Genomic DNA, 12326 nt, shown 5'->3' on the forward strand with positions numbered 1-12326 from the left:
TAGAAATCAAACACTCACTTTAATCAGAGGACGATTCTTCAAATTCTAGATAAAGGACCAATCTCAACTGTTTACTTTTTTTTCTTCTAAATTGTTATTTTTCCTTAGAACACCTCTACAATCCATAATTGAAGGTGTTCTTAGTGTTACAATCTGGCATTTTCTTACGTGGCATTTGTACAACTTGATTACAGAAGAACGTAAAACATGTTTTTCTCCCTTTAAAATGTATGTTTTTAAGTTACGTAGAAGAAAACTATTTGTTATACAGAAAACACACGAGACCTTTGCTAACTACGTTACAAATTCGTTTTTATTTCACATTCCTCTTTATTTCAGATAATATAAATAAATATTATTTATCTTCCTCTTTTCATTTCTTTTGTATTTAGGCGGAAAGTAAAATAAGAAAAAATAACGTAAAGGAATATGATGGGACAATTTAAAGACCCAATCATATACAATCCTTCTTAGTGATATTCAGAGTGGTCTCCATTGTATGAAAGCTACCTTATTATTATTCTCACTGAATAAAATTCAAAATACGAACGAAAATAAAGACACAACCCCTACATAAGCGCGTACGGTATGAAATCTACAGGCAGCGTTATCATTAATCAACTAGTTTATCATGGGACATACCATAATCATCAGAACGGTTCATTTGGTCGCTGAATAATTTAAATGTGAAAGAATAATAATAATACTAACCAACGGTCTTATTACTGAAAAGTACACAAGGACATAAAACGATTTATTATTTTTTGTTTCTTTAACATTAAAAACGAATTTGAATTATACATATAAACAATAAAATAAATGAGCCTAAATTTTATTTTATACACTTCATCGATTTCACAAAAACTGTTATTTTGATATTATTCACTTTAATATAATTAAATTAAATTTCATTTATACTTTTAATAAATCGAGTCAATAATCACTGTGAGAATTAAGTATAGTTGAAAAATTAAAATAAGGGCAAATCTCCAAAATAGCACCTTTCTAAGTTTATATCACAAAAATAGCACTCAAAAACTAAAATGACCAAAATAGCACCTTTCTAAGTTTATCCTTTGAAAATTTTAATTTTTTTTATTTTTCAAAATTTGAAATCTTATCCCCAAAACCTCATTTCTCAACTCTAAACCCTAAACCCTAAACTCTAAACCCTAAATCCTAAACCATAAACCCTAAACCCTAAACTCTAAACCCTAAACTCTAAACCCTAAACTCTAAACCCTAAACTCTAAACCCTAAACTCTAAACCCTAAACTCTAAACCCTAAACTCTAAACCCTAAACTCTAAACCCTAAACTCTAAACCCTAAACTCTAAACCCTAAACTCTAAACCCTAAACTCTAAACCCTAAACTCTAAACCCTAAACTCTAAACCCTAAACTCTAAACCCTAAACTCTAAACCCTAAACCCTAAACCCTAAAATCTAAACCCTAAACCCTAAAATCTAAATCCTAAACCCTAAATTCTAAACCCTAAACCCTAAACCCTAAATCCTAAACCCCACCATTTAACTCTAAACCCTAAGTTTGTGACTTTTGATAAAACATTAAGTGCTATTTTTGTGACTTTTGACCTTGAGTGCTAGTTTGGGAACATAAACTTAATTTAGTGCTATTTTTGTCTTTTTCTCTAAAAATAAATTTCAAATACATTTAAAATTAAAATAAATCGAATACTTAAAATTTTATTAAACTCTAAAACAACATTTTATGTATTAACAAAAAATGTCAAAATATTTTTTTTTGTGAAATGGAAAGAATAACATTTTTAGATTTTCAAGTATACTTGACAGCTTTGCTCTGTAGAAACCAGTCAAGAAAAACTTTACTTTCCAAAATATATTATATTTTAAATAAAAACAAAGAAAACACAAAAGTTTCTAAATTTCTCCTTTTTCCTTTCTTTGTCACAAGAAGACTATAGAGTTTTGGCAACTTGAGAGAGAGAGAGAGAGAGAGAGAGAGAGAGAGAGAGGGAGAGAGAGAGAGAGAGAAGATGATGGAGAAGTGGGTGGTGGTTGTGGTTCTGTTTACAGTCTGCATTGTAGGATTCGAGCTTAGCTTCATCCATGGAGCCACTGATGCATCAGACAGTAAGTTTCTTCTTCTTCTTTCACTTTTGGTTTCTCTAAGTTCTCAGCTTTGATTCTGCTTCTATTCTTCATACCCAAATCTCAAATCTTTTTATATTTTTTTGGGGTTAAATCTTGAATCTTTATCTTCTCTGTGTGTTTTCAAGATTCTTCTTTATTCTTACTAGTAGTAATAAGCTTTTGAATTAAAAAGAGATATTTGTAAGAAGAAACTGATTATGATTGGATTCTGTTGTAATTGTTTTATTATTTTAAAACTTTTATTGCAGCTTCAGCACTGAACACATTGTTCAGCAGTATGCATTCACCAGCACAGCTAACACAATGGACTGCATCAGCTGGTGACCCTTGTGGCCAAAATTGGAGAGGCGTCACTTGCTCTCGAACACGAGTTACTCAAATGTTAGTACTCTTCTTCTTCTATTCAAGTTAGCTATGATTTAGCATTGTTAACATCAAACTACTTTGCAGAAAGATATCAGGTCTTGAGCTCTCTGGAACACTTGGATACAAGCTTGATAGCCTGACTAATCTTACAGAGCTGTAAGACCAATCTGTTTAATGCTCTCAACTGTATATGTTTTCCTTTTTTTATTTGGTCTTATGAAATATTTGATGGAAACTTGCAGTGATGTAAGCAGCAATAACCTTGGAGGTGATTTACCATATCAGTTTCCTCCAAATCTAGAACGATTGTAAGTTCCATTGATCCTTTTGATATTTGCTAACTTGATATCTGTGTTTTGGAATTTTATTATTTTCAGCGTTTCAGGAATCTTGCATTCAACCAATTCACTGGAGCTGCTCAATACTCAATTTCTCAGATAGTGCCACTTAAGTATCTGTAAGTAACAGCCTCACTTCACATTGCTATAGACATTTATGTAAATAATTAATGTTTTGTCTTTTGCCAAAAAAAAAAACAGTAATCTTGGTCACAATCAGTTTAAAGGGCAAATAGCTATTGATTTCTCCAAGCTCACCTCTATTACCACCTTGTAAGATCTTGTAGCCAAGATTAAGATTGTTCTCTGCAGTTTTAGTCTTTGTAATACATTTTGACAAAAGTCCATGTGTGTTTTCAGGGACTTCTCTTTCAATTCTTTCACTGAGTCGCTACCGGGAACTTTCACCTCTCTTACAAGTTTGAAATCACTGTAAGCATCTGACTCTTAAGCTATCCATAGATTTTCAAAGTGTCTCAGCTACTAAACATGTTGGATATTAACTTCACAGATACCTTGAGAACAATCAGTTCTCAGGAACTGTTGATGTCTTAGCCGGTCTTCCTCTTGATACTCTGTGAGTAACCTAACCTTATCACACATCAAACTGTTTTTTCTTTCCATTAACAATGTTGGTTCTTGCTAAAATTGGTCCCTCAGGAACATTGCAAACAATGATTTCACTGGCTGGATCCCAAGTTCTTTAAAGGGCATTGATTTGATGTAAGTTCTCATTTGCTATTTTTTTTTTTTTTTTGTTTTCTTGAACCTTTGATCTCACTTTTCTTGTTCTTTGAAAACAGAAAAGATGGTAACTCATTCAGTACTGGACCTGCACCTCCACCACCACCTGGTACACCACCTCCACCACCACCACATGGTACACCTCCAACTCATGGCACACCGAGCCATAAATCCACAAACCGATCCAGTACTGATTCCACAAGCAATGGAGATTCCAAGAAATCAGGGATAGGAGTTGGTGTTATAGCAGGCATAGTCATTTCAGTACTAGTCGTTACAGCTCTTGTGGCTTTCTTCTTGGTCAAAAGAAGAAGAAGATCAAAGAGATCATCATCATCATCATCCATGGATATTGAGAAAGCCAATAACCAGCCTCATATGGTTGCAGAAAACAATCCTATTCTTCAGAGTTCTTCATCAGTTGAGGCAAAGAAACTTGATACTTCCTTGTCTATTAACCTCCGGCCTCCACCGGCTGAACGGCACAAATCATTTGATGATGAAGATGCTACAAGAAAGCCTATCGTTGTCAAGAAATCCACAGTGGTGGTTCCTTCTAACGTGAGAGCTTACTCAGTTGCAGATCTTCAGATTGCTACTGGCAGTTTCAGTGTAGATAATCTTCTTGAAGAAGGGACTTTTGGACGAGTGTACAGAGCTGAGTTTGAAGATGGAAAGGTAATAATATTATATTTTAGGCTTTGGCATTTTGGGTATCCGTTTTTGGTTCGTTTTGGGTAATAAAATTGGGAACTAGCAAATATCCTAGATAATTCGGGTCTAATTCGGTTCCGTTGTTTTGTTAATTCAGATTAAGTGGTCAGAAATTTAAGGCTTTTTGGATTAAAGATCAGCTTCTTTTGAGTTTAAGGATAAAATTCGGATAATTTTAAATATTTCTGATAAAAAAAAATATTCAGATAATTCGATTGTTTTGGGTAATTCAGTTTATAAATAATATTTTAAAAATATTTGATTATTTAAACTAAATATAGTTAATATTTTAAGTAATATAAACTATATTATAGAAATTTGGTTCTCAGTTCCGGTTTAGTTTCTGTTTTCCAGGTTAATGAGATATAATCCACTCAGATAACTGATAGGATCCGAACCCAAGCCTCGTTTTTTGGTTCGGTTTGGTTCTTCGGTTATGGATAAATGTGCCCATGCCCAATTAAATTATTATGTAGTCCTAATGTTTCTTTATGAAAATGGTCATAATGTGTTTTCTTGGCAAACAATCTATCTTTTAGGTTCTTGCTGTAAAGAAGATTGATTCCTCTGCTCTTCCACATGACACGACCGATGATTTCACTGAAATAGTATCGAAAATCGCCATTTTGGATCATCCAAACGTGACAAAGCTCGTTGGATACTGCTCTGAACATGGACAGCATCTCCTGGTCTATGAGTTCCACAGCAAAGGATCTTTACATGACTTCTTACACTCACCAGAAGAAGAAAGCAAAGCACTGGTGTGGAACTCACGAGTCAAGATCGCTCTTGGGACTGCACGCGGATTAGAGTACCTGCATGAAGTTTGTTCACCATCTATAGTTGACAAGAACATCAAATCATCCAATATTTTACTTGATTCAGAGATGAATCCTCACTTATCAGATTCAGGTCTTGCAAGCTTCCTCCCCACGGCAAACGTGCGGTTACTAAACCAAACCGATGAAGGGTATAGCGCGCCTGAAGTATCAATGTCAGGACAATACTCTATGAAGAGTGACGTGTACAGTTTTGGAGTAGTGATGCTTGAACTTTTAACCGGGAGAAAACCATTCGACAGGTAAATAAACTTCTAGTTATGATCAATTGAGATGAGGAATGTGTTTTCTGAAGGGTTATTAACTTTTGAGCAGCACAAGGTCAAGATCTGAGCAGTCATTGGTTAGATGGGCGACACCACAGCTTCATGATATTGATGCTTTAGGCAAAATGGTTGATCCAGCTCTTGAAGGGCTTTATCCGGTTAAATCTCTTTCAAGATTTGCAGATGTTATCGCTCTCTGCGTCCAGGTATATATACATAATGAACTGTTTTGTAAGTAGCTTGCAGATCAAGGAATTTTTGTTTTAACGGATTTTGGGGTTTGGTGTTTTGTAACAGGCGGAGCCGGAGTTTAGACCACCAATGTCTGAAGTTGTGCAGTCACTGGTTGTGTTAGTGCAGAGAGCTAACATGAGCAAGAGAACTTCCAAACGGTCCGGGAGTGCCGACGCAACTAATGATTACATGTAAAACTCATGGTAACAGTTTGGTCTGTTGTATGAAGTCACAAAGACAGCAACAAACAGAGCTTCTTTGTTTCCTTTTACATTTGATTTCTATTGGGTTTGGTTCATTTTTTGTGAATGATGATTGACTTGAGAAAAAACAACAGAGAATTATGGAGTGAAAAACGTATTAGACATAACTGGAACAAACAAAACAATTCTTGCAAAATAGAAGGAAAAGGACAAACAACAACGTTCGAGTTATCTCACTCTCGCTCTCTCACTAGTTGTAGACCATGTACTTGGGAGTTGCACTGAACTTCTGATAACCCTTGATGACTTTGTTCACTGCATCCAGAAAGTCTTTCTCAGTTACTGTCTTTCGCCTAGCTCTGATTGCATACATTCCAGCTTCAGTGCACACACTTCTTATATCAGCTCCTGCAGAAACCAAATACTTGAAAGTTAGAAAAATAGAAAAGCGAGTATGTGAGAGAGATGTCTACTGGTTGAGATCATTTACCGGTTGAGTTTGGGCAGAGGCGAGCAAGGAGTTCAAAACGGATGTCTCTCTCGCAGTTCATGGTTCTTGTGTGAATCTTGAAGATCTGCGTTCTGCTCTCCAGATCAGGCAAACCAAACTCAACCTTACGGTCAAGACGTCCAGGACGTAAAAGAGCAGGGTCCAGCGTGTCAGGCCTGGAATATTATACATACAGAAATAACCAATGAGTATAACTGTGTTGTTTAGTTTACTTAAGACTGGTAATGGAATTGTTGGCTGACCTGTTTGTTGCCATAAGAACCTTGATGTTACCACGTGCGTCAAACCCATCAAGCTGATTCACGATCTCAAGCATAGTACGCTGGACTTCGTTGTCACCTCCCACACCGTCGTCAAATCTTGCACCACCAATGGCATCAACTTCATCAAAGAACACAATGCATGCTTTTTTGGACCGTGCCATCTGCAAAGCGAGTAACGTAAATAACGTTTCAGAATATATATATCTTGGCTAAGACAAAACACAGTAATGTTGACAAATTGATTACCTGGAACAGTTCACGAACCATCCTAGCACCTTCACCGACATACTTCTGAACAAGCTCACTACCAATAACCCTGATAAAGCAAGCATCGGTTCTGTTGGCAACAGCTCTAGCCAACAGGGTTTTACCGGTACCAGGAGGACCGTAGCAGAGAACTCCCTTGGGAGGATCGATTCCAAGCTTCACAAACTTCTCTGGGTGAAGCATTGGCAATTCAACGACCTATAATCAACAAATACAACATAACTTTTAATATTCTCTTTCTTGGAAAAACTATACCACAACAATAAGCTTATAAATACAGGCGAGGAGATAAGATAATGACACAGGATGATGAGACTGTAAGTGACGTTAGTTTGTTATGTCTTTTATCTTTCTTTTAATATTTGATATTGCAAATAATTAAATTGTCAAATGCTCTGTTCCAGAGATAAAAGGATAAGAGTATCACATGTTCTCCTTTCAAGTTATGTAGTTGGTTCAACAATTGTAGGAATGTGTAGTTCCATATCCAATATATAAATAGAAAAGAAAACAAAGAAAAAGGCAGACTGAATTTGCCAAAAGAAACTTTTGTTTTGTATTTGTGTCTACAAAAATCTCTTAGCTCTGAGGAGGGACCTATCCTATCACAGGAAGATGACAAAGTTCAACATACCTCCCGCATCTTCTCGATCTGCTCCTTGCAGCCACCAACGTCATTGTAAGTAACATCAGGTTTCTCTTCAACGGTCATCATGGTGACACTAGGATCGATCTTTGGAGGTAGAGGAATCTGAATCTGATACTTATTCCTATCAACTCTGCAAAATATATGTTAATTTTTTTTTTTGTCAGTTATCATTCAAATGATAAAAGGGACTAAACAACAAGAGAAATATACGTAGAAGGCAGAAGGAACTGATAACTAACTAAACAAGAGACAATCTCAGTGAGTTCATAAACAGGAAACATACCCCACTCTCATGCCTTCTTCAATATCAGTAGGAGAAACTTTATCACCAAGACCAACGACAAACTACAATTAAGGATCAAAACAAAACCAGATAAGGCTACAAAAAAAAAAAACTAGTTATGAAGAGACAAACATCAGCTTTGGAACGGAAGTCAATGTACCTTCGCAATCTGTTTGACGTTAATGACGTACTTGGCGTCTTCAGTGTTGGGACTAATGATCTTGGTGCATCTAGCAACCTGGACAGTAATTAGAAGTTGTTAGAGAAGAATTAAGAAAAAATAATAGAGAGAAGTAAGGGTAATAACCTGGAGAGGTTGCTCCTCTTGCATCATCTGCTTATCAGAAACGAGATCCCATTGACTGGGTGGTGCCAACCCAGTATCAGACTCCTTGATACCTGCAATGAAAGCTCACAAAGATTTATCCTTTTACTAACAAAAGTAAGCAAGCAAGCAAGCAGGACCAGTAACAAAGAGTGTTGGACATCATACCACAGAGATCGTTGATCTTTTTGGCAAGCTCCTTGATCTCTTTCTCAACTTTCTTTATCGGTGCAGAGTAAGGCCCTAACCCCTATCACATTCATCAATATCAATAAGTCAATCCTAAAGAACGAATCTAGCTCGAAAACATCAAATTTCACTAAAAGCTAAAGCTGGATCCGTAATCTCCGATGAGTCAAGAAATCGAATCTCCAATCGAATTTTAGGGTTGGGAGGGGAGTAAGGAGGCTTACGTAAGTCTTGAGGAGAGCGATATCATCTTCGTCGAGGGGCCGAGGATTCTTCTCGTCTCGAATCTCATCTTCAATGTCTCTCGTCATCTTCTTCGCTCGCTCGCAGATTTGAGAGAAAATGAGTTGTTACAAACTTTGTCTTGCCCAAGAGGAAAGCTCTTCTTCTACTGTTTTTTTAACGCAAAACTTGACTTGCCCAAGAGGAAAGCTTTTCAAGCTCGGCCCATATTACCAGTATGAGAGACTTAAATGGGCCGACACTCGCGAACCATCCGCGGACCACAACTTATATATAATATCAACAATCAACGATCCAAAATCTGTTCAATATAGAATAGTTTAAATAGTTTTACAAAAATGAAACCTATAATATTATTAAAAAAAATGTTATACAAACTATCAATATTACACTGTGTTATAAAGTTTTTGTTAACCTTAATGAATAATCAAATTTATTAATATTTAATATACCATAAATTAAAAACGAATTTCATTGATTTGATAATACACTACAAGAAAACGTACCCATAACAACGAAGATTTACGACGAAAATATTTCGTCGTAAATTTACATGGTGTTTACAACGCAGTTACGAGGAATCCAACTTTCGTCGTAAACGCCAAGTAAATTTACGACGAATAGTGTTCGTCGTAAAATCCATGTAAGTTTACGACGAATGTACGTGGAATGAGAAATACGTCGTAATCATTACATCGACATTACAACGAAACATGTTACCGTTGTATTTAGGTGAAAACGTGTATTCAATGTGCTTTAACTTACCTAATTTCGTCGTAAAGTCATTGTAAATATTATGTTAAAACCATGTAAAATCCATGTAAAATATTCCTTGTAAAATCGTTGTTATATTTCAACTACCCAACTCGAAAATTTCTCTATATTTATGTCATTTCCCACAACTCTCTTCCTCATAACACACAAACGGAAAAAAAAATCAGAAAAAAAGATTTCAAAAAAAAATCTAAGAAAAAAAGGCCGGTGGCGGTAGTATTTACGAGTTACGGAGTTGGATGTATTTGCACAAAGATTCCGACGGGAGGGTGACGAACGCATTTCTGAGCGGGCTAGAGACATTCATGCACCAGGCGGGCTGTACACCGATCACACAGGAAAGCGGTAAGATGTTCTGCCCCTGTCGGAAATGCAAGAATTCAAAATTTGCACGTAGTGAAACTGTATGGAAGCATTTAGTAAACAGAGGATTTACACCACAGTACTACATTTGGTATCAACATGGAGAGGGTTATGGGGGAAATGAAGCTAGTAGTAGTAATAATAATTTTGAGGATGGTCATCATAGTGAAGAACCGAATCATTTGCATAATGAATATAATTATCATCAAGATCATGAGCAGATGGTAGATCATGATAGGGTTCAAGATATGATTAGTGATGCATTTTTAGAAACAACTACAACAATAGCTGATGGAACTGGAAATGTAGAAGAACCTAATTTGGATGCAAAAAGGTTTTATGAAATGCTAGATGCTGCAAATCAACCAATCTACACTGGTTGTAGAGAAGGTCTCTCTAAATTGTCTCTAGAAGCTAGGATGATGAATATTAAAACGGATCATAATTTACCTGAGAATTGCATGGATGCATGGGCGGAGTTGTTTAAAGAGTATTTGCCAGAAGACAACGTGTCTGCTGAATCTTATTATGAGATTCAGAAATTGGTTTATAGTCTTGGGTTGCCTTCGGAGATGATTGATGTTTGCATCGACAACTGCATGATCTACTGGAAAGAAGATGACAAGTTAGAAGAGTGTCGATTCTGCAAAAAACCACGATTCAAACCGCAAGGCCGTGGGAGGAATAGGGTACCGTACCAAAGGATGTGGTACCTACCAATTACAGACAGATTGAAAAGATTATATCAATCTGAGAGGACTGCTGCATCGATGAGGTGGCATGCGGAACATGTCCAGAGAGATGGTGAGGTTGCACATCCATCAGACGCAAGAGCGTGGAAACATTTCAACAAGGTACACGCAGATTTTGCTACAAATATTCGGAATGTCTATCTTGGGTTATGCACCGATGGATTTAGTCCATTTGGAATGTCTGGTAGACAATATTCTTTGTGGCCAGTCATTCTTACGCCGTACAATTTACCGCCGGATATGTGCATGGAACAAGAATTTCTATTTTTGACCATATTAATCCCTGGGCCGAAGCATCCAAAACGGTCTCTTGATGTTTTTCTTCAACCGTTGATAGAAGAGCTAAAGCAATTGTGGTCAGAAGGGGTGAGGACGTACGATTGTTCCTTGAAAAACAATTTTACGATACGAGCAGTTCTGCTGTGGACGATAAGTGATTTCCCTGCTTATGGGATGTTGTCTGGCTAGACAACACATGGAAGATTATCTTGTCCATATTGTCTTGGATCGACGGATGCTTTTCAACTGAAGAATGGTAGGAAGAGTTGTTGGTTTGACCGTCATCGTCGCTTTCTTCCACTTGCCCATCCGTACAGAAGAAATAAGACATTGTTTCGGCACAAAAAAATTGTCAGAGACGGTCCTCCTCCATATCTCACCGGCCAGCAGATCGAAGAAGACATTGATTATTACGGAGCTCAGGAAACAGTTAAAGTTGGAGGAAATTGGCATGTTCCTGGAAATATGCCTGATGGATATGGTGTGTCTCACAATTGGCATACGAATAGTATATTTTGGGAGCTACCCTATTGGAAGGATCTTCTCTTACGCCACAATCTGGATGTCATGCATATTGAGAAGAAATTTTTTGAGAACATCATGAATACATTACTTAACGTCCCTGGGAAGACAAAAGATAACAAAAAGTCAAGGATAGACTTACCTGATATTTGCTCAAGAAGTGAGTTACATATCAAGAGCAATGGAAACGTTCATGTTCCCATCTTATGGTTGTCATCAGAAGCCAAAACAACCTTGTTTGACGTCATGGAGCATCTAGTTGTCCACCTACCGTATGAAACATTGCTTCGTGGACCTGTTCACAACGGATGGATGTATCCGTTTGAGCGACATATGAAACATTTGAAGGGGAAAGCAAGAAATCTTGCAAAGGTGGAAGGTTCAATAGTTGCGGGAAGTTTGACAGCCGAAACATCTAACTTCACATCATACTACTTTGCTCCAACTGTTCGTACGAGGAAAAGAGTTCCTAGAAGATATGATGATGGTGGAGTACCGACATCATATCCAATTGATGGTGTTCCTGACATTTTCTGCGAAATTGCACGGTTTGGTGGTAAAACGAAAGAAGTATGGTGGTCATGTGAAGAGGATAAACATAGTGCCCACACTTATATTCTGCTCAACTGCGAGGATGCAGTGACCCGTTACTTTGAAAGGTAAATATTTTTGTGAATGTTAATTATATGAATTGCAGTTAATTATGTATGACTTGATTATTTGTTTAATTTGCAGCATGTTTGTATCTCAAGTTGAAGAAGCAATACCAGGAATATCTGCAACTGATGTGGACACACGTAAAGATAAGCACTTTGTCAAGTGGTTAAAATCACAGGTACGTAATATATCTCATACATTGATTAATTAAATAAGTGTTTTGATACTTCAATATTAATTAAGAATAACTGCTTTTGGCAGGTTGATTATGACGATCCTTATTATCCCGTATGGTTTCACGAATTGGTTCAAGGTCCAGTTGCAAAGGTCACCACATCACCTATGTATTTCACACGAGGATTTACCTTTCACACATACGAGTATGAGAGACATCGGGCAACGAGTAACTA

At 36.8% G+C, this 12326-nt stretch overlaps 2 protein-coding genes across 2 annotated transcripts; one reads left to right on the forward strand and one right to left on the reverse strand.

Annotated features, from left to right (window-relative positions):
- The first annotated feature begins 1900 nt into the window (after positions 1–1900).
- Positions 1901–5945, forward strand: LOC106300190 (protein STRUBBELIG-RECEPTOR FAMILY 6). The gene is made up of 14 exons (XM_013736285.1): positions 1901–1967; positions 1998–2114; positions 2384–2516; positions 2586–2657; positions 2744–2809; positions 2887–2958; positions 3041–3112; positions 3200–3271; positions 3351–3416; positions 3500–3562; positions 3643–4261; positions 4837–5378; positions 5452–5608; positions 5700–5945. Exons 2-14 carry the CDS (start codon positions 2018–2020, stop codon positions 5829–5831), a joined length of 2163 nt encoding a protein of 720 aa, XP_013591739.1. The 5' UTR covers positions 1901–1967; positions 1998–2017; the 3' UTR covers positions 5832–5945.
- On the reverse strand, positions 5935–8705 carry LOC106300191 (26S protease regulatory subunit 7 homolog A). Its single transcript, XM_013736286.1, has 10 exons — positions 8551–8705; positions 8306–8387; positions 8120–8211; positions 7973–8050; positions 7813–7874; positions 7515–7659; positions 6860–7078; positions 6593–6774; positions 6330–6505; positions 5935–6247 (listed from the first exon to the last, which is right to left on the reverse strand). Exons 1-10 carry the CDS (start codon positions 8635–8637, stop codon positions 6090–6092), a joined length of 1281 nt encoding a protein of 426 aa, XP_013591740.1. The 5' UTR covers positions 8638–8705; the 3' UTR covers positions 5935–6089.
- Positions 8706–12326: the final 3621 nt, after the last annotated feature.

This window comes from Brassica oleracea, chromosome C6, assembly GCF_000695525.1.
Source record: "Brassica oleracea var. oleracea cultivar TO1000 chromosome C6, BOL, whole genome shotgun sequence".
In the NCBI taxonomy this organism is placed as follows: Eukaryota; Viridiplantae; Streptophyta; class Magnoliopsida; order Brassicales; family Brassicaceae; genus Brassica; species Brassica oleracea.